Below are 23,026 nucleotides of genomic sequence, written 5' to 3'. Positions count from 1 at the left end.
ATACTCCTTTAATGGTGTTCTACAGCAAAAGGTAAGGAACCTCTGTCCACCCTAGTACTAAACAATGCTCTGCAGTGCCCCATATTTTGTCTTTTCATTTAGTAGCTTCCTTCCCCCTTCCTTTTCTGCATACTTCAAGACTATTATATCTTTTGAGCTCACTTACAAACTGAATTACTCTATGAAGCTTTTACATTCACACATACCGATGCAAAGATGATAAAGGTACCTTCTTCCTGAAATATATCTGCATGGGGACTGCTGAATCACAGCCTAAACCTCTGATTGATCACTTGAGGCGAGCAATGAGTCAGCCATGGGAGCACAGGTGAAGGCAATTCACCTGTGCTGCAGGAAGGGGTGGAGCCTGGCTCCACCTCTCCTAGACCCATTTAAGAGCTGACCGCCAGTGGGGAAGGATCTCTTCTGGAGATCCACTCCACTGGAGTTTCCTATGTGAGCCTAGGTTATGGGTGAGTGTACCTATCATTTCTGTTTCCTGCTTTGGTGTAATAATATCATAGCTAAGCCATTTGTTATACCTTAACATCTGTATGTTTGTTAATTGTACACTGCTATACCATAGTATTAGTTTATTCATTAATTGTGCATATACTACAGAGCTGTAAATACTGCTTCTGTGTCCTCGTTGCAAAAAGAGAAAAAAGTTTTAAGTTCCCTTTAAGAACTTAAATGTCCTTATGAGGGGTGGCTGGTGAGACTGGCTGGTGACTGGTGGCTTGGAAGTTCCCTGAGAAGCTGGCTTTGCTGACCCAAGGAAAAAAACACGCAGAACAAAGCAATTCAAAGAACAACCAGGATGTACTAGTGCTTGTGATTCTAACACAGTCTAAGTTTTTTGTAATAGCATTCAGCTTAGTTATCAGTTCTCGCTTTACTAATTATATGATCTTGCTTTTCTAAGTAAACTTGCAGAATTTCCTCTCTGTGATTTGAGAGGGCACTTCTCAGAGCCAGCATTTCCCCCCATTTAGCTAAAGCAAACAAGAGCTTTCATTTTGAAAGTATTTCAGCATCACGAGATAAGTTTCCTTCCTCCTTTCAATAATTGCAAGGCTCCCCAGAGGAAAGTGCCAACAACATTATTTCCTTCCAAATTCTGAAAGAGATACAATGTTCTTGTGGGTGGTGAGATTAGATTACAGCACAATTAATTGTTGGTGTCAAGCTTTCAGTTTTGAGCTTAGCCTTGGCTCTCACAGATGTGGTGCTTCAGCTCACTATGGTCTTTAGTCACCTTCCCCCCTTCTCTGCATGAAATAGTAAAGGAACACACAGCAGCCACAACTACAATGTCACTAAAACAAAACAACAACCAAAAGGTGTACTTAATAGAAATGCTATAGCTTAACCCTCTGCCCACAGGGAATGTTCCCCAGAAGAGGGTACAAGCAGATGGGAGGACATGGGACCAGAGGGTATTTCTTGAAGAGTTTACCATTGGAACATGGTAAGAAAAGCCCATGCAGTGTCCAACACATGGGGATGAAGGAAGCAGCAATGAAGAGACCACGCGGTCATCTGCTGTGCATAGCCAAGCACTCCATTAAGCCAGTTTTATGAATAAGTGAATAAATAAAATCAGCTAGCTCCATCTGTTATTCACTCTAACCACAATGGGATGGATTGATAGCTTATAGAGTGGGATTTTGAGGAGATATGGAAAAAGTGCCCTTCCAGATTAATTCAAGGACAGCACTCTAAGGAGTCTGTTACCCATTTTTCAAACGTTCTTATGTTTATTTACTGAAACAACAGGAGTAATATGACATCATAAATCTTCTAAAAATTGAAATAGTACTGCCAGCCTTGAAAGATTAATAATAAGGAACGCCTTTTAGAGTGCGCTCATGGAAATGTAATATGAATGATTAGTGTTTCTGAACATTAGAATTACAGTGTATAATTGTAATGTTATAGCAGCTATATAGGAGCCAGTGATCCCTTAATGGAATACAGTGTGACTTTAATTATTTACATGGAAAAATTACTTCTGATACAGTCCCTGTATGGTAGACGTGCAGTTTCCTACACCCTGCAAGTGTTGTGTGGGAAGAACATTGCTATCTATGCTGATATACCCAGCCCACGTTTATTATTTATTCAGTTATAAATTCTACCCTAAAGGTAGCTATGTGCTGAGAGTTTAGATCCTAGAGAAATCAGGAGTGTCGCTTAGGCTGGTGATGCACTGGCACAGGCTGCTCAGAGAAGTAGTGGAGTCACTGTCCCTGGAGGTGTTCAAGAAAAGGGGAGATGTGGCACTGAGGGACATGGTTTAGTGGTATGGTGATGAGGCATGAATGGCTGCTCTAGACCAAGAGACCTTTCCAACCTCATTGATTCCATGAGTCTCATCCTCAACAGCGTGCTTACAAGCATAGGCATGTACATTTGGGACACAATTCTGGAGAATGTATGTAAAGTCAGAAAAATAAAACAATCACAAAAAAGACCAGGAGTTGTTCAGGTGCTTTTGTAATGCCTGCAGTATAAAAAGCATAATAAAACTAAAAGCAAAACATTGCTATCCCGCACAAAAGGCAGGACCTTGTATATTCAGTGATGTGTGCCAGGAATTCCTCTCTCTGTGAACATGGCCACCTGCAGGGAGCACCTTACAGGTCACAGCTGCCTGGGGATGATGGTGTGTGCCCCCCTGCTGCCAGCCCCAGCTGAGGGGCTCGTGCACACCAGGCCATCTCAGAGCAGGTTGCCCTTACCTGGAGATCTTGCTGTAGAGCCTTGCTCCCAACAAACGATTGATTTGATAGCAAAGGAAAGAAAGCATTTTTAAAATCCTCCCAGCCCCAGTCAAGAGACTCATTGTAAAACCATCAGACAGAATTCAGCAGAGTGGAAATCCCTGCTCTGATAAGCCCCAGCCACGGGAGGGAAGGGAGGCCAAGTTCAGGGTGGAGGTGCTCCTGCTGGATGCCCCGCACTCCCTTGTGCCTGACTCTCGCTGCTGTTACTGACTGACCTGTGCTGTTAAACATCATTAATGTTAAAAAAAAAAAAAAAAAAAGAGCAGCTAACGAAATGGAGCCGCAAGCAGTTCACACCTGAACTACACCCTATCCTTTTTGCTGGAAAAAAAATTGTAATTTGGTGAAACACTAATTCCAAACATTCCTGGTGCATGATCGTGCACATGGGTGTATGACTTTGGCACGCAAGGAACTGTAAATGCAGTATAGAAGAGCACATTTGTTAACACAGTTTATTGGCACACTTATTGGCAAAGCATACATAAAATACAGTTGTATTATATAACACACTGACTCACTGTGTCTTTACATGATGAGTTGAACATATTAATATGTAAATGAAAAAATTAGTTTCTTTTATAAAGTTTCACATAAATACACTGGAATCCAAAAAAAGTAAAACAAAACAAAAAAAAGTTTGAGGGCTTTACAAAAATATTATACAAGAAATATACTATGAAAAGAAATAACAACAAAGCCAACTCAGATACAATAATAAAAACACAAAAGTTTTAGATTTATTAAGCTGCCCACAAAGTTAATGGATTACATGGCTTTAAAATATCTGGATCAACAGCAATTTTACAAAGCATAAACTCTCATAGGACTGGGTGTGTTTTTCCACATAAAAATATTTCTCATGTCTTTGATGAAAAAAAGACATTTCTTGTTTCAGTATTTTCATTAAATGATGGAAAGAGTATCTACTGCCATCAGCTACATGTGAATTAAAAATGCTGGATCCTTTAAATGATTAACCAATGAAAGAAAAGTCAAAGAAAGAACAAAAGTTACTTTAAATTACTTTTCCTTAAAAGCTGTTTTTTTTTCTGAAACAAGAAATTTCAGGTGCAAGTTGAAAAGCAGAAAATATATTACAATTGTAAAAAGTTTTACATAGTTACGTTAATGAGATCCTGAGCACTGATGATTTGGTAAAATATGGCCATTGTTTGATGAGGAAAAAAACAACCCCTCCAATAGAATGCATTGTCAGAAATTTGCCATGAGACGCTATTTAATTTTCAATTATTTTAATTGAGGTCAGTGCCAGTATCATGTTGTATGTGAAAGCTTCCAGCAAACGTATATGGAAGCTTATACAAGATTTTTCTCCAATTAAAAAAAAATCAGATAGATTTAGTTTAGAAATAGATACTGTATCCATTGAAAGGTTTCTTTAAATTGTTTTGAAGGATGCTGTGAAACAGTAATCAATAACCCACTAACATAGGTGGCAGTGAGTACTGCTGCAGAATAACCTATTGGGAAGCTTGTGGTGTGGGGTTTTCAGATTTAGTCTCCTGGTTAGCAGGAGGTTTGCTGTTCCACGGGCTGTTATTTCCCAGTGCAGGTGAATTGTTGAAATCTTCTTCATCATCCATGCCATTTGCTGCATCATACTGTGTATTCTCTAATCTAGTGATAAGCCTTTCGTCTTCGTCTCCAAATTCGCCTCCCATCAGAGTTGGTTCTCCCACCACCATCACATCCTGTGAACAGCACCCAATATTTGTTATATGGAAACCTTGAGAGAGAAAAAATCAACTTAAAAAAATTATGTTAGAGAATATACATCTCTTAATTTTGTGATATTTGAACAACAGAGTTAAAAGTGCCTGCACAGTAGGAACCAGGAGACAGGCTCACATTTTCTTTCTAGTTTAAGTGAAATACCATTAACACAACATCTCTCTAGCTGCGTGCTCGTGGCTCTGGATCTCAGGAGCCCCAAAACAGAAAAGCAGATAGACTCAATTTTTTTTTTAGGAAAACAAGCAGGCTATGAAAGTGCCTTAAAGTCCTGCTTGAGGAATTTAGGCTTTATCCAGTCTTTCTTTCCTGAGCCATTTCATATGGAAAGGCACCAGGGTGCTTCTCAGTTGCTACGCATATTTTAAAACTAGTTTTAAAGAAACCACATTTCTTATCCTTAGATTTTTCAAATGTGGAGCATGGCCACTCTAATAAAGATGGTAACTCTCTTATCCTTAGCCAGCCAAGCCCTTTTACGCATCCAATATACTTGACATTCTGCTACTTAATTATGGTAATTAATTTAGGTAAAGTTTTCGATAAAAACAATGTTCACACTGATTTGACAATTTGCATAGCTAATTAAGTCATTAGCAAAAACCTGCTGATTGCCAACAAGCCCTGAATTTACCATCTGTTATTTCATGGTGCCTGTCACCTAACTCCATGTAGGCAACCCTGCCGCCAATCTGTGCAGTAAGAGGACCAATCTGTCCAGCTGGTACCGTAAAAGGAAGATGAAGAGGGCTAATTATAATTACACTGATGAAGCTAGTAGTCATCAAAAACTGAAGCATGCAAGAAAGAAAGGATTCTTCTAATCACTGCTTTAGGTACAAATTGTCCTTCCATGAAAACAAGTAAACCGCCTACTGTACTCCAGTGCATCGCAGATTTGCTGCAGTAAACCTAACCAGCATGGGATAGAAAGGTGCAAACTTGAGATTGGAAAGCAAAGGTGCAAAGCCAGAGAGCTCTCTTGTTCTCTCTGAAAATTAGGCTGCTGTGCTAGCCACTACAAGAAGTATGTGGGATGCATATTTTCATGCAGCTCAAGTGGCAGGGCATCAGGTAACATTTGGCTAAAGTGCAGTCATTCCAGATGTCTAGCTTTGTACCTGCTGATTTAACAAGCCCTTCACAGAATCCTAGAGAACAACAGATTCATATTTTAAAGGATCTGTTCCTTCTTATGAATGTAAAAGCATTTGTAAAAAGGAAACAGAAGACAAATGCTTACATACAATGCTTTTTGTTAAAATCTTCTATGTACTTAATTCCCCACAAAACAATACAAATTTCTGCCTCTATCTATGCTGCTTCTTGATATCCCTTAGCAAAGGCTGACATGCTACAGAAGAATGTTTATATCACATCTTCAGCCTGTGCTACGTGACAAATTTGTGAGTAGATGGATACTGCTGCATGATATCTTTTTACATTCTCTACATTTTGTTACTTCACCTATCCATAACATCCTTTGTTAAATCAAACACACACAGCTTTGCAACACAGAAGTTTAAAAGACAAAGGTGTTTATAACGAAAAGTCTCTTCTAATTTATTTCATCCCCCTAAACAACAGAGAATGTATAGTGTGCACTGCTGAAGCAGATCTGACCTCAATGCATTGTGAGAGCATTAACAACAAGAGACCTGGCAGAGAGCAAATTGGATCGGAGCGTGCAGTGATACGTCAGGCAAAAAGGACCGCAGTGATTGAGATACAGAATCACAGACCGAGGTGGCAACATCTCCTTTTACTTCAATGCTCGTGAGCATGGACCCTGATGCTGCCTCAAGTTGTCTGTGGAAGAGGTCAGCAACTTGGATGAGACTTACAGAAGTGCATCAAAAATAACTATGGGGCTAGAAAAGCTGGCTGGGGAGGCCGTGGAAAAGAATTAACTGTGTATTGCATTGACCAAATGACTGGGAGGGGCAAATATCCTTAATAGCTGCTAGTGCTGAAAGGAAGAGTATCATCAGTTTAGGCCAATCTGAAGTACTAGGGCACTAAGATGACATTAAGTAAATGAAAATGTAACCCCCACTGATAAGGCAATATTCCTGTTGCTGAGAACTGCAGACTGAGGATTAATGACCCCAGTAGAATAGTGCTAGCTTTGCTGCTTGGGTCTCCTCACAGTGGACTGGGAAAAACCTCAATCTGCAATAGGGAACGTCTGTGCATCAGTGGGGAGATACTCAGTGACCTTGTAAGTATTTCCATCTCTAATTTCTCAGGCTCTTTGCAAACATTATTCCTTAATTTAATGACACCCACTGAGAGGATAGTTTGCACTTATATTTCTCTCCATGCCACTGAGTCTTTCTCCCTCTCTCTCTCTCTCTCCAATTATATTGAGGTTAGCTGAGTTTTCCCTCATTCTATTTAAGAAACAGATATCACAGCATTAGTTACAGGACATTAAAAGTATATATATATATCTCTATATATGTATATTCTTGACAATCCTGCTGCTTATACTACGTCAGGCAAAAATACTTTCTCAGGAAGCGCACATGCTGGTTCCTCCCCGGAGAGGATTCTGCTCCTCAGACTGAAAAGCTGAAGACCCCACCGAGTGTACCCCATTGAACCTCCACTCACTAATTCCCGTGCAATGACCACCAACCTCTGAGGAGGACTGGAAGTGACTCCTTTTAGAGCCCCTCAATGCTTCTCCTTAAATTGGCCAGTGGGGGTCACTGCTGTTGAATGACACAAGGCTCCATCCCTCCCAGGGTTGAGGCTGCAGCTCTGGAGTGCTCCTAGCTCCTGCTCATGGAGTGAGAAGCAGAATCCAAGAATTAAACCCTAGTCTCTTGCACGGCAGCAAACACTGCTATGGCCTAGTTATGGTAGCACATATTTGACTAGATTAGTTTAAAAAAAGATTTAGACTGTAGTCACTCAATCTTATTAATTTACTCTGTGATTAGAAATAACATTTTTGGTCAAGGAATGTCTCACGATAGTAAAATATGATTTCAGTGAAGCGCTGTAAATAATGCAGTGGCTGTTTTACATTATCCGATATAAATGTATTATTTTATATTATAACCACAAAGCAGCTTTCATTTATATCACACCTTTCATCCTGCAATATCCCTAACTGCTATCCAAACTTAAATTGATGCACATAAACTACACACAGATCACTTCAGACACAACTCAAATGCAAGCACTTCTATTTAACAGACCCATCATTTCTCAGGCTTCCACTTTTTTATACCTAGCCTCAACATTTAGCTCCGAGATACCCAGTTACATAACTGGACTTTTTAACTTGGGATTTTAGAGATAATCCTGTAACTGATCAATGTCTTAGTGGTGTGTGGAAGTTAAAAAAAAATATTACAGTGAGCGATGTAAAATGCCAATCTTTGCTTTATTTTATTTTGCTTTGCTGTTAATTTGCTTTGTTAGTATGTAACCCAGCTCAGGTGTCACAGTCCTCAGAAGTACACAAACAGTGCTTCACAAGCCTGAGATAACTAAAAACACCTGAAACTATCAAGTAGACGTTTTAAACAAGTTTCACACTCCAAGGACTGAAAGTTGCACAAGTTGTAGCAGCCAGCACATCTGTAAGTGCAAAGTCAAAAGAAGAAAGGTATCTCCTCCTTATTTTTTTAGTGTTAGTGGTGATTATTTTAATAATTGACTTTGTAACTCCTTGCCACAAAAAATATTAATTACTTAGAGCCCCACTGTTGCCCTCCACAGTAATGGTCACTATCTCCAAGATAAAAACATCAGACTGCCATTTGTGTTGAAATGATCGTAGAAACAGAACTGACATTTTAATTAGGTTTCAGAGTAAACACATTCTAGAGGAAAATGGTTATCTTTCACATCTCATCATAGTCCTCTCTGTTAACTTGACATTCTGGTCTTGTTTGGTACATTTTTCTTAAAGTGCAACAACTGGAAACCAATTTGCTCACTCTCATCTGCTTAAGGCAAAATCTTAGATTCTGAATTGCACTGTTCTGGGACACAGTATAATTTCTGACACTAATCTTCTAGCCCTAAAACTGCAGCTTCTGTAGTACAACATCCATTACAAAGCACCTGAACCTACCCCTTTTTTCTGAAACACATAAGAGATTGTATTGCTGCCTTTCACGTTAGCAGTTTATTTATAGATTTGGCTTTCTGAGGAGCTTACAAAGAACTACAAAGAGAAATAGAGATTATAGATGTATGTAACTCATTTAAAGAGTGCAAGGGGGCTCTAATTAAGATTCTGGATGTAACAAAGAACATTTGATTTGCTTAGCGGCATGCAGTGACGCTTTATTCTTTTCAACACAAATGATATTGGGTTCTTGATTACAGTATTACACACAACAGAATCTTCATTAGTAAAGGAAAGCAAAATCCACCTATTAGTTCTATAGCATTCAAGAGCAATGGTTCTTACAATCTGCAAGAGTTGTGGACTGTTGTCAAATTTCCAAATTCAAGTAGATTAAAATGGATCAATATGAACTGTTTTCATTAAACTTAACGGAAAGTGATTTTTAAGTGGTATGTCTGTATGGACATCTTATACCTGTAATCCACAAATCACAGTGTACAGGGCACTTGTCTGCATACAAGAGTCTGGTCTTAAAAGACAGTTTTATTTGAAACAGAAGAATACAAAAAAAAAAAAAAAAGGAAAAGGAAATCAGATCTTAACCTGTGTAGAGGCAAGAAAACAGAGCAAAGATATGGAAGAACATTGCAGCTAGATTCAAATATTAGAGTAAATACGTAAAGTGTAAATGATAAATAATGACTCACTCAAATTAGATAACTAGCTTTCTTTGAAATTATAGGAAAGATAACATTAGAAAGACAAGCTTTGCATGACCCTTGAAGGAGGAGTCTTGCTTATCTTTGCTCTCTGTTTGGAGGAAAAAGGAATCCCAGTAACAATGGGTTGACTTTTTTCCAAAAATTAGATATGATTAAGATCAGGAACAAACCTGAGAACAGTTCTAATAAATTGAATCTACTGAGACTAAGACAGATGAGTGGACAGTTTCCACGTCCCTGTTTTGTCAACTCTCTCTACACTCTAAACAAAAAGCAGTACATTTGTGGAAACACTGGAAGTACCCAGCCCAAACCAACAGGAGCCTGAGAGAAGCAAACTGCTGGTGAGAGAAATATCTCAGTATTTATGCTCTTGGATGGACTTCAGTGGCATTTGGTTCTACTTCCAATGCGCTGCAGCATATTGCCTCAGCATCTATGGATTCAAGTCAAAAGAATCACCGAACAACTGAAAGGCCAACCTACACATGAGTTTTGCAGTGTAATCATGTAGCACACTGGCTAACTACATTTGTCTGAAGAAAACTCCTAATATGAAGGAAAAGTGTGAAACAAGAGATTTAAGAAGAAATAATCCCATTGAAAAGAGGAGATGCTGAAGATCTGCAATCAGTAGCATGAGAACTAACATAATCACAGAAGCCTTATTATAAGGAAAAATAAGTACAACAGAGTGCAAGTGACTGTCAGAAGGGCAAAACATTGCATTTCATTTATCAAAGCTGAGGAAGTATAAAAAGGCTAGAGATATGAGGACAGCATGAGAGTGATCCTGTTGAAATTACTGATGAGAGGGAACATGCCTATCTACCCGCTATCAGAGACCCTTAAGATAATTTTGAAGACTGTGTCATTAAAGATGCATCAGAACATGTCAGCACAAAGTGCTAAAAAGTTTAAGGTAACAAAAAGGACACAAATGATACTGATTGATTAGGTTTCAGCACCTGAACTTCAAGGTGCAGCACTAAACTGACCCACACATAGAAATACAATGCAATGATTTCTCTTTCTGGGGTTGGACTTGTATTGTCATTATGGTCCCTGCTTGAAGAATAGATCAGAAAATACACAGGTAGAGGGAATGGCACAACCTCCTATTAATGAAGAAGCAGCTATATAAGACGAATACAGCTACATATCAATCTTTACTTAGCACTATGTATTTATCTAAAGATCTGCAACGTGCTATGGAGAAAACAAGAAATGTCTGAAGCTTCAAACTTTGTCACGGCCAACAGTATTTTAGCAGCAGCTTCCAAATCACTGTCCTGAAAATTTACATTTTGCCTTTCCAGACACGAAAACCTCATTACAAAAACAGAAGCTAATGGTGTGAGTGAGAAGACTGGATGGGAGATATGGTATGTTCACCTACTTCGTAGAGTGTACGCAGCATTACTGTAGAAGCAAAACTGAATAATTATTAATGTTCTAAATCAAGAAACATTACATAGAGTAGAGGTCAAGGAAACATTCTCTAACCATGATTAATTTACTATCAAAGAGAAAACAACATAGAAGCATAGAACGGACAGGAAATTAGATTTTACTATGGTGGAAAGGCTATCTTTCCTCACTGGAAAGAAAAACCACTGAAGAAAAAGAGAAAACTTACATCTGGACTATACTAGTGCAGATGTGGCACAAATATGAGCTCATTCCTGGGGTTCTCCTGAGAGGATGATGGGAAAAATGGAACTGGAACTAGCTAAGTTCATGTGAGCCATGTGGACAGAAGCAGCAGTGATTTCATTCCTTTTCCCTAATAATAACACTTTTAATGTGGAAAGCAAATGATTTCAGAAGTTGAAAGCTTTCCCATGTTTCAAGATATCTTCAATTGCATATAAGGAAAATAAAACACTGAGTACTAACTGATTCACTGAGGAAAAGTTAAGAGAAAGAAACAAAGTATCTCTCTTACGAAGATAGGTTGAAGGACCTCTGATACTGATTGGACAAGAAGAAAACTAAAATAGGGGATTTAGGTTAGAGGTTAGGAAGAATTCCTTATTCAGGGAGTGGTGGAGCACTGCAGCAGGCTGTCCAGAAAGCCGTGGATGCTCCATTCCTGGAGAAGTTCAAAGCCAGGCTAGATGGGGCCCTTGGCAGCCTGAGCTGGTGAGTAGCAACTCTACCCATGGGAGGGGGTTAGAACTAGATGATCTTTAACCCTTCAAACCTAAGCCATTCTGTGATTCTATAAAACAGAAAGCAAGTTAATGCTGCTAGCTTCAGAAAGCAATAGCATGTCTGCTATAAGAAGGCCCGCTTGAAAGAATGCATAATTTTGAAGAAACACAGTAACATTTCCCTGTTTAACTGAAAAGTGTTGAATAATTTTTACACCAAAATATCATACCACTAAAATTATTTTGAGTTCTGTCTATCCTACAGATTTGCCCCAAAACCATTTCCATCTGGTTTGCTATCTTTGCCTTGGGGAAGATGGGAAGAACTGCTGGTATGTCAAATCAAACAGCTAAGTATTTTCCACTGTGCTAAGTAGAAGAGTCCTAAAAATGGAACTTGATCCTCCATAAAAGAAGAGTTTGGACCATCTCGCTATTCTTCTATGGGAAGCAAACAATAATGAAAAAAACAGCTACTCAGCTTCCTAAAAATCAGTGAAGACTGAAAATCCATCCCTCATACCATGATAAACTTCATCATGATGTCTCAGATGCTCAACTAACATCCCCATTAGGAAGAGTAGCCTTGACTGCTACATCTGTCAGGAGTAGCTTCTGAATACCTGAATCAGCTTGAGTGTCAACGGAAGTGACAGACAGCTATCAGAGGGCCCAATTACACTCAAATGTATGAGTACACATGGCTGCCACTGTGGCCAACAAATGTCAACAATGCCTCTCCCGGGAGAGCAGGCCTCAGAGAAGCAGGGGTCAGACTCTGCTTGTGCTGAATGAAGCTCAGGGCAGAGAGTAGCCAAGATAAAGTGATCTTCCTGACATTCAAACTTGGAGACAGCAGGAAACCAGGAGGTTGCTCAGTTTTACACCTAATTGCTGTTTTCTAGTAAATATGGTTGATCATTGATCCAAAGGGATTTCTGGCAGACAATCAGTGAGGCAGAGTCACCTGTGCCATGAGGGGATCAGGTAGCTGACATTCTGACTGCTTTGTGCTGCCAGAAAAGCCCAGAGTTGCCTATGTCAGGCAAAGAATCTGACTCTAGATATAGAAGCCATGTGAGAATTTTAATACGACAAGGAGAAATTATGAGTTTAATGTATTGAAATTCAAAGCTGCTGAAAGCTAGTGGATTGCTGAATTGGTTGCTAAACAAAAATCTTCATTTCATTTCACTACTGTTAGTCTAGTCCTCTTTTTCATCTGGGTATTCATGTTTTCCAGGAAGTGCCTGCTTCACGCTGACAAAAGGCCTGTATTCTTTGTCAAGCTTCAGAAGAGACCTTGCTCTTTCCTATCTGCTGATCAGAAATCCAATAAAAATCCCTGCATGTTATCCCCGAGATACCACTTTATAGTTCCTATACTACCAAATTAATCTCCCTAGCTTTAAAATGCATGAGCTATCTTCTTATTGATTAAGCCACATTTTGTCACAATTCAGGGTCAGATTACCCCTATATTGTGACTAAGGCAATAAATGTGATATCATTAAAACAATAGGAAATGACTTGGTGTTTCCCTACATAATTAGGATGCCAACAGTTACAGCTAGCAGGGTGAATAAACAGACCCATATTCAAAGGGATCTACCTTCTGTAAATGGAGTGGTTTGATATAGAGATAATGTCTGCAGGCAAATTTACTCAAAACTTGTTCTACTTCAGCAATTGAACTCATCACCAATTAGAGATGAGGTACTAATGGAGAAAGATGAGCAATCTGCTCAGGTATGGTAACCCTGCTGCACAGGGGCTCATTCTCACTTAGCAGTGGGTGGGTGGACATCTTCAAGACACACTCAGAGCTCATACTACACTTGAAAACACAAGGCCCAGTTGATTCCTACCACCACTGGAAAAACTCCTATGGATGAGTTGGCCCCAGCGCTGAAAACTCATATCTACTGCTCAGGATAGCCCTGTGTAAGGGTTGGTCATTAAAGCTGCACTGAAGAATGGCTTCTTCACACCTCCTCACTAATTCTCCAGCTTCCATGGCATACTATGCAAGGTTGCTTTTTGCCTGTTACAGTTTTGCTCAAGAATGCACCTTCTTTACAAAGAAAGAATTTAAGCACTGTAAGTGATTCAGGCCTAAAAGGAAAGTGAGACTTACAGGTACCTGACTTGATAGACTCAGGTTTGCAGCAGCTGACTTTTTCTTGCTGTTGGTACTATTTGCGTTGTTCCCAGCACTGCTGTTTGAAGTGCTGCTGGTAGAGTTTTTCCTTTTTCTCCGTTTGGTTGTCGGTTGTCTTGTGGGTTCTGCTGCAGTAGAAGGGTAAGAAGCAAAGCCAATGGTAGATATTGTAAAGTGTTTCGGAAGCGCTGAAATATTTTTTATCTTGTTTTAAATTCACAAGTCTACTACTAGTAGTAATAGTATAGTAGTAATAAGTAGATTTAGATATGAACCTTAGAATAATACTTGAACCAAAGCCAGTGGTTTCTGCTTTCATTTTTGTGTAATAGACAAAGTTCATTTTTCCAGATTACTTATAAAGATATTTGAAAGTATTTTACTAGTGGGAGTATCATGGTAAAAATCAGGAAATTCAAAGGCGCTGTGCAGCTTGCTAAGAGTTTTGCTAACCAAAAATCCAGGTCCTGTTCTGATGTATGTCACAGTCTCAGCTGCCCCAGCCAGAGACAAAGGGACAAGGCAGCCTTCTGCCCTGCTGGCTACTATTGATACAGTATATGAGCAAGTAGCATGTAATTTCCTTCTAATTCTGATATGGGCTTAATCTTTAAAACTCACACTCGCAAACAACAAGTTAAAGAGTGCTGAATGCCATTTCTTTGTGAATCTTCCAAACTTAGACCGAATCAGGACAATTACATAACTTCTCCTATAAAGGTGGCAGCTGCACTTTTCAAAATTTGGCTTTGGCATCCATGTGAACGGTCTTAAATACACAGAACTTTAATAATCTGAGAAAAGGGAGGACTATTTTTTTTAGGTTTAAGAGGAAAGAGACTAGGTCCAGGCCTGTAAATAGCATTATATGGGTCTCGAAGACAACTAGTTATGAATTGTTGCTATAATATCAGACTCACAGCAGGAAGCTAAATTACACAAACTATGAATTCTAATGGAGTCAGTAAGCATCTTGCATTCTATCTACACTTTTTTTGGTACTAATTTATATCCTGTGCATTTGAATGTTCACATCACATTGCCTCACATTATGTTGCATCACACTGAAATCATGGACAATCTGAATCATTTTCAAGAATACTTCTGGAATAATGCTAACTGCTATTACTTCCCTTTGCAAGTAGATTTGCAGCAAAATTTCTCAGTGTTCTGATATTCTCTTAATTATAAAATAAATAAAATACTGGAAATCAAACATACCTGGTGGGGCCACCATTCTCTGCCATTTTTGAAACAAGCACGTCTTCAAGCAGTCTCGAGGACTCAGATTGTAAGTTTTATGTCTTGACATCAGTTCCTGCATTGGCTCCAGTATTACACACAACTGGAAGAAAAAAATCAAAATCGAATGATTTCATCTGACGAGAGATTCAGCTGATTAGTATTTACATAGCTGGAAGGTACATTCTTGGTTTTTTTGTTTGTTTGTTTGTTTGTTTGTTTTGCCCTTTGTAACACAGCATGCCTCATATGGCTCAGTTCAATCTGCACAGTGACTGCAGGATCAAAACTCTGAACTGAGAAAACTTTTGCTCACTATTTGACATCTCAAGTATTAAAAACAAATAAAAACAGATAAACTTCAACTCTGGTCTTCCATACTACACAGATCTTCATGCTTGATAGACAAAGCTACAAAGATGAATTAATAAATCATAAAATGCCCACAGCAGGTTATCATTCCAGTATAGCAAACGTACACACAGTGATATTCTGACCTCCTGTACCCCACAATAAGGTTTTCTCAGGAATGAGGGCTGTAAAGACAATCTTTTATCTTTCCATTCCATGCAAAATAATTCAAATAATTTTGCTCTCTTCTTGTTATGAGGACCGTACATTCTCTTCCCATCACATTAATGACATTTCTAAGAAAAAAGCATTTTATTTTCCTTGTCAGCTTGAATGCTCTATTATGTTGAAGCTGAAAATTTCCTGAAGCAAACCCTCTCTCCAAAAACAGTTGTTTCTTATACATTTTCTATCTGCTCACTGAATAATTAAAATCTCTGTTCACTGCTTTTTGCTCCTGTTAGCACAGTAGATCTAGCATAAAGGACAGCGAGCTGGTTTCTATTTCCTCCTGTTTATCACCACGGAATCATTTTCAGTCAGTTAAACCTTATGCAAAGCCACAGAACAGAACAGAACTGCACATAACTGCACATATGTAACCAAGGGCTCACTCTCATTTGCAAAATCTTTGGTTTTTGGTTATCCTACATGAGAAAAAAAATCCCTATCAGCCCCTAGCTTCTACCTGAAATTTGTAAGGCTGACACAAAGGAGGAAAAGGTTCCTTCCTTGTTAACTGAGCACATTTGATAAAGAAATAGCTGACACAGAATAAACATGGATCCCACATGTCATTTTCAGAGGCATTTTCAAAGCAAAACTGTATTTAAGAGTAGGGGAAGATTTGGCTTTTTAGGGCAACAAGTTGGTCAAATTAGCAGAGGTTAAAATGGCCACTGCAAAAAAGAATAATAGAATTTGACTCTTGTTTTGTGCAACAGTTCCTTACTGAATTTTAGTAGGTCTTGTTGAAGGTGCACCTTGGATTTATTTCAGCAGGTGAGGTTTTCTTCTGTGCTTTTACAAACATGTAAGATATGAAGCAAATTCCTTTCTCTGGGATGCACAGCTGATCAAAATCTGTCCGATTCTCCCATGCAAACTCACTAACATTCGTATAGATGGAGATTCCAAGCATGCAGGAAAAATAGCTGAAAGGGAGCTGCCATGAGGACAAAGAGATGAATTCAGCATTTAAATATTGTTATGTATTGGTGCTATCGCCTGATGAGCCTTTCATTAGCAGTAGTTAAAACAGATAACATAAAGCAGCAGGCAGAATGAAGAGCTCCAGAATGAGGAATTACTTATTTTCCAACTGCAGAAATTGAATCTGCAATTGCTTCATTGACTTTTTTTTCTTACATGGGCTTTTTACATATATTTTTGTACACAAGCATCTGTAAGGTAATAGACAGAGAGCTGCTATCAGATTGTGCACAATGAGCTTAGACTTCCCTCTTGTACAACAGTCTACCAAAAATTAAGAGTATCAGGTTCTAAAATGCACATGGGACTTGATTTACGCAGTGAAAGAAATGATATATTTTGAGTTCTTATTCAATTTATTCAGTAACCTGCAGGCACTACTTCAAGTTTTGGGTGTGTGTGAGAGAGGCATTTGTGATCATAATTGACACCATTGCTTTGGTTTTCAAAAATCTGGGTTTCTGGCAGGATTGTCTAAATTGTCTCATTATGCACAGATACTAACTAGCATGAAAAAGATAGCTGTGATAATTCTTAACAAACTAGTAAGCCTGGGCAGAGCACTCACTCACAGAACGCTAAGGCTGCTAGGACTAAATGCAAATACACATGTAGGGACTTCCAAAATTTCCTTAGGGACACTTTATACATGACACACTTACTTTTCCACATATATTTATTGTCGGCAACAAAGAGAACGTTTCTTCTTTATCATCTGGCAATGATGTTTCCTACTGTGTACAAACTAATGTGCACTGAGAAGAGCTTTGCAGTCACTGCTGTCTGTGGATCTCTAGGCTAAGATAGCAGGCGGAGCCTGCCTACAATTGCTTTCATTTCAAACACAAGATTAAAATTGGATACAAACCCAAAACATAGCAAGTACATGGATTCAAAATGTTGAGCACTGGGGCCCCTGTCCTGGGACATGGACACTTTATGAACTTTTGGATATTTAGGAGCTGCACAGGCTCGCATGAATTCCTCTTCTGGTTCTGGGGCTGCGGAATTCTCAATCAGTTTCTCCCTCTAAAGTCTACAAATTCTAAGGTCAGCTTTGGATGCCTGAGTAATAGAAGGGTATTGCTCTCTACAGTGACAAGTCCATTTTAAATGCATCTAGCTCATGTGAATTGGACGCAAATGTAAAGCGAACTGGATTAACAGTGATTGATATTAAATCTCACAGTCTTTTTCTGTGTCCTTTGAGACCTGTCCAAAAGGTAATATGACTCAAAACTAAATCCCTGAAAGAGGAAAAGACCATGGTCCGATTATCTTTAGTCTGAGGTATCTGCCAATGACAATCTGTGTCTTGTTTTTTTGCAAAGATATAGACAAAAAATGCAGGGAGAAGATGCGTTTAATATATGGGTTGGCCAAAACCACAGAAACATCAAATAGCTAAGGCTGGAAGGGACTTCGAGAGGTCGCCGGGCCCAAGCTCTGCTCCAGCAGGGACACTTGCCCAGGACTGTGTCTGAGCTCCAGTGCCTGCCTGAGCAGGGCAGCTGGCACACAGCTCTGACTGTATCGTTTTACAGAGCGACTTCTTAAAACAAAGCTAACAAAATGTTTTACATACTCCTACATTCATTTGCATACAGAAGAAGCCCGAGGCTTTGACTGCCTATTCCCCAGAGATCGCCCCATCTCACTGTAAGATTCCTTTTCAAAATATCTATTTCAACATTTTTCAAGGACTGGATATTAAAATGTACAATCCTTTACTGTAGCAATATAATAATAATATTTCGAACACCAACAAAACCAATCTCTTCTGCAAGCATTTTCTGCACAGCTCAGAAGCAGTCACCCAGGAAAATACCCTACAGACTTAGAAGACTTCAGTGCAGTGACAGTATATGATCATGGGAATAATTTCTACGTTTCTAGGGACCCAGAACCTTTAATAGCAATGCTTGACAAGACAAAGTTAGACATTTCCATGCTCCACACCTAGACAACACAAAAGGTGGGGCTCATTTGCCTGCACACAGGGTCTAGTGCCAGCTGAAATGCCATAGGTGATGCTGGATTTGATTCAGCTGATCTCTCCTGCCACCCAAGAAAGACACAAGGCTCTGTGTGGATGTTTAAGGCTCTAGAAGCTGTCCTTAGTGCCTGGACAATGGAACTAAGTCTAAGGTTAAAAGAGAAGATATGCTCCTTAATAGCTTTTGAAATACATTTGCAAGAACAAAGATCATAGTAGAGAAGTTGCTGGCATGGGAAGTTTATGTTCTTGGGTGCCCAGCATACACGAGGCACTGAATATGCATACATTTTGGTGTTGTATGGAGTGTCAGTGACTTTGGTAGAGTTCCATATGGATCCTACGGACAATTCATCAATTACAGGGCTCAGATCCAACTTGAGAAAATGTTATACCCTTGGGGCTCAGGGAAGTGAAAGTAGGGAACATAATAAAGCACACGGCTTTTTGCATTAGTAAAGCACACATCTGGAAGGATTTGATTTATTTTATTTTTGTAATGACTTTTTTTTTTTTTTTTTGAGGAGAAGACTAGAATTTATAGTTTTCAGAAAGCAATGTGTTTTAGGAAGGGAGTTATATGAGGAGACACCAGAGGCACTGCAGACAGGAGTCAGAGGGTTCTGAGAATATGGATCCACGCGTAATTTCCTGTTGTGCTTCAGTTATCAGCAGAGCCAAAATCTGCCTGTGTAAGTAAGGGGTCAGATTCAGCTCAGAGATCACTCTAGCTGCACCAAGAACATATTCAGCTTTGTGAATTTTGTTCTGATGTTGGCTTTCTGTTCTATTCTGAGAAGAGATGTCTGTTCAGATAGCAGTGAGGATTAGCAGAAAGACCCACATGGAAGCTCTCTTCTACCTTACTTTAGCATGGCATACATAAGCTTACATATCCTATCGCTAATTTAATTTCTGTGTGCACTCTCAGGGAAGCCTCTCGTCTCCACCAGAATTTTCCCAATTGTTATAGCGAGGGTCTGACACACTCCTGGGGAGGATGTTGCAGTTTTGCCAGCTCTGAGCTGCAGGTGGCAGAGCTGACCCAGCTAACAAGCTCTCCCCCTCTGCACAAGCTACAGAGCATAAAAGAACTGCATCGTTTCAGTTGTTCAATGCCGTTTGCATTTTAATAGAATTCAGACTTGAGTGTTGCAATACTTACATGGTGAGACTGACATAATCACCACGCCAGTTTCTTTAAAGAAGGAAAGACACTGGCACAGGACAGCCAATGAGTCCCAATCTACCAAAAGAAGCCATTTTTGAGAACTGTATCTTCCTATCATTAGCAGTTTTGTCCATAAAAGCAAAAGTTTCACTAGCCACAAGTAAATAACAGAATTATCTAAAAATTCATGTCGATGACACTTAAAAACATTAATGAACGATGAAGTAATCTCAGCATTTTTGAATCAAAGCAGAGAGGAACCTAATGGCAAGGAGAGCCTTCACCGAAGTTTTATGAAATTTAGTCTTAAGTGTATGATGCTTGAAACTTTTCCTGGTTTAATGCCTGCATTAATCACTTGAAAACTATGGAAACGTTGAATAGCCAGAGCTCACAGAGATTTACAACCCTTCATAAAAGTGACAAAACACATTTCAATAGGAGTGTTAGTCACTGTCTAATGTTCAGGAGGATGTTGATAGTGAAAGTACCCCTGGAACAGACGCTGCAGCCTTGAAGGGGTCCAGTGTTTTCTTTCAGAGCATAGTTTTTTTTTCCTCCACGAGATTCAGAATTATTAACTAACAAGAATGAGCACAATGGTATTTTATTTCTATGCTGAGATGCAGCCTTTCCTCTGCATACCCTACACATATGCTAAAGACAACAGCTCCAGTTAACATTGCCAATGACATTCTGGCCCCAGAGTATTTCCCTGGGAAAGGTCCCATTGACTTCAGTGGTCAGAACTTGGAAAAGAACTGAAACATCTTTGCGTGCTGTTTTATGGATTACTACACATACAGATTTTTGGAGGCCCATGACATGTTACTGATACAGCTGCAGTGAGGAAGGGACACAGAATAGGTATTATTTCTGCCACTGTAGAAGGCCTGTACCTGAAGGTCTGACTTGCAAGAGCAATGCCAAGGCACTGTGCTCTGCACTCCTGGCATTATGGCAATGAAACAATAATGCTTTGCTGCAGTCCTGAATACAGTTCATTCTCTGGAGTTAGTAGAGTTTAAATTTCTCTGCTCGCGCTCACTTTTCAGAATTAATGGAAGCATCATTCTCCTGCAGAACAGAGGGAGGAATGAAAATTTCCTATGAACATATTGCTGCTTCTTTCACTGGCCGACTTGCAACACACTGCCAAAAATAGCTTGTGTTTTTTAAGAATATGTGAATACAGAATATTTTCATCTTAAAAACTATCTTTGTTTTCCATTAACAACATGGAGATGTAAAAAAGAAATGTTTGGATTTTTTTTTTATGAACCAAAAGAGGTATTTTCTTCTTCTTTTTTTTTTTTAACGTGTTTTTCTGGAGGGGATTGTTTCTGCTTTGTTCTAAGCTCCTGCCCAAAATGTCAAGACAAATTTAAGTCTCTTCCATCAGAGCATTTCAGTGGATCAACTACACGCATGCTCTTTTCCTACATGATACATCTTAAGCCAAAATAAGTGTTTCTGAGATTCCCATCAGTCTTGCTACCTGCTTTCACTTTTTCAAAAGGCCAGATACACTCCTGCTGAGATGTGGAATCTAACCATGTAGATATGTCAAGCTTTGCTAAATAAATTACCAATTGTTAAACGTTGCAGAACTTAACGTAGCAAGCAGCAAATTCAGGAGCCACTTTGATTTAAATTATAAAAGTAGTTAATTGAACCTGGCTATTTAAAATCCAGTCAAAATTCATTTATTTTAGTGATGATGCCTCAGACGATCTTTGGGCCTGAATGAAAAGGCAGCTCTCAATTCCAATAGCCTAAACAGTCCCGTACTGTAGGCTATTCCCTGACTTGTTTATTGCGACTACTGTTCTCTCAATTTTTCCAAATCCTTCTGTTCCAAAGACTCTTAAATTGGCAGTGAGTAAGCAGATGGAAGTTCTTGGTTTTGCTACATAGGTAAGGAATAATATGAATTTTTGATATTCATGCAGTGAAAAAATGCTTGTAAATATGGTATAGGAACATATACTGTATTTACTCCTAAATTAAATACACTTACTTTAAACAGATAGCAATGAAAAGATTTCTCTCTGAAATTTCTTTCTTTAGGCTTTGACTTAAAAACTCATAGAGATAAATGTGACTGCACCTCTCAAAGAAATTGTTTTATACTAGTTCAGAGCTCGGCAAGACAGAACTGCATCAGCTTGAACTTGGCTCACATTTTAAGTATGTCTCCAAAACCATATGGAGTGGATATTTTGTGTTAGTTTTAAAAAATGTGGGATGAGTTTCTGCAGCACAGTTCTGTAGCAAGAGCAGATTCTGGGACAAGTTCCACAGCCTGAGATTTACTGGGTCTGGGATATACTTAATAGCCATCACTCCACACAGGGTAAGGTTCCATATTTTGTGACTGCTCACCATGCTGAGTCAAGAAATATTTATACTTGCAATTACCTAAGAAACTAGGAGTTAGAATTTCCAGCTTAACGCTTGCAATATTAATGATCATTAGCATCTAGGGCTTATTATTTATTATTTATAAAAAGCCAGAGATATACAGGGCTATTTTACAAACTACTGAGGCTCTCACTCTAAAGAGATTCCTATCTCAAGTAGATAAGAAAGAAAATACTAAACCAGGAGTAATTTGGCAGCAGTAAGGTATGCACATGAAAATAACAATTTAACGTAGTGATCTACAAGTCCCTTGAGGACTACTGATATATCTGATATGTATTTAAATGGTTCTCACGAGTTGTCACTTGAAAATATGGCTGTTCTGCTATGCAGATCACCTGCTGCACATTAAGCAAAATGTCATTCATTTCAATGATAATTTAGTTATTTAGAAAACAATGTAAGATCAATTTTGCCACAAAGCTTCTGGAATTTGTGGTTTCTCTGTGTCCTGCTAACTCTGCAAGATGCAGTCGGATGACATGCAACACCAGAAGCCCCGTGCTGCATTCTCTAGTAAATACTCAGCATCAGTAATGTTTATTCATCCTATGCTCTGCCCTGAATGCCAGTCTAGGACTCTCCAGTTTCTCACTAACACCCAGAGGTAGCGAATGATTTCTCAATAATGCAGTGTTCAGCTGCTCAATTGCTCCCAAGCTACATAGCTCATCATGTTTTTACACTGCTCTTTATCTGCAGCCATTTCAATTCCCAGCAACAGCGAGAACAGAAAGAAGCAGCATTCATTTCAGGTAAGGCTAAGCTTAAAAAAATGTATTTTTCCAGGCAAATACTGTGTGCGAGTGGCACACAGCAACAGCACACAGCTACGCCCAGCGCTGCAGCTAATTCTCATCAGTGCGCTGGATCCCAATTTCATTTCTCTCTCTCTCTCCTTTCCTTTCTTTTTTAACATATCCATCAGCTAACAGCTTCCATCAGGGCCCTCTC

General features: G+C 39.1%; 1 protein-coding gene and 1 long non-coding RNA gene across 17 annotated transcripts in view; one reads left to right on the top strand and one right to left on the bottom strand.

The window, feature by feature from the left end:
* The first annotated feature begins 403 nt into the window (after nucleotides 1–403).
* On the top strand, nucleotides 404–13,664 carry LOC116216591 (uncharacterized). 2 transcript variants are annotated; one of them, XR_004159692.2, is made up of 5 exons: nucleotides 404–473; nucleotides 1,387–1,471; nucleotides 10,679–10,744; nucleotides 11,781–11,847; nucleotides 12,759–13,664. It is a non-coding gene; the product is annotated as an uncharacterized LOC116216591 (long non-coding RNA). The 2 variants fall into 2 exon arrangements; XR_014883208.1 differs by having other exon boundaries at nucleotides 6,132–10,744.
* Nucleotides 3,231–23,026, bottom strand: part of LDB2 (LIM domain binding 2) — a 209,254-nt gene continuing 189,458 nt past the window's right edge. For 3 of the 15 annotated variants that reach the window (XM_031553179.2, XM_010710361.4, XM_019614943.3), the window contains 3 exons: nucleotides 14,898–15,021; nucleotides 13,653–13,804; nucleotides 3,231–4,504 (listed from right to left, as the gene is read on the bottom strand). In XM_031553179.2, the coding sequence (XP_031409039.1) occupies nucleotides 4,274–4,504; nucleotides 13,653–13,804; nucleotides 14,898–15,021 (507 nt within the window). In that variant the 3' untranslated portion in view covers nucleotides 3,231–4,273. Of the gene's footprint in view, nucleotides 4,540–7,187; nucleotides 7,329–13,652; nucleotides 13,805–14,897; nucleotides 15,022–23,026 lie in introns of those variants that run through there. The other 12 variants (XM_031553180.2, XM_085223428.1, XM_031553181.2 and 9 more) reach the window with 8 other exon arrangements.

The sequence above is a fragment of the Meleagris gallopavo genome, chromosome 4, assembly GCF_905368555.1.
Source record: "Meleagris gallopavo chromosome 4, MGAL_WU_HG_1.1, whole genome shotgun sequence".
NCBI classification, from domain to species: Eukaryota; Metazoa; Chordata; class Aves; order Galliformes; family Phasianidae; genus Meleagris; species Meleagris gallopavo.
The sequence above is the reverse complement of the archived record's forward strand: the minus strand, read 5'-3'. Positions and strand labels throughout refer to the sequence as shown.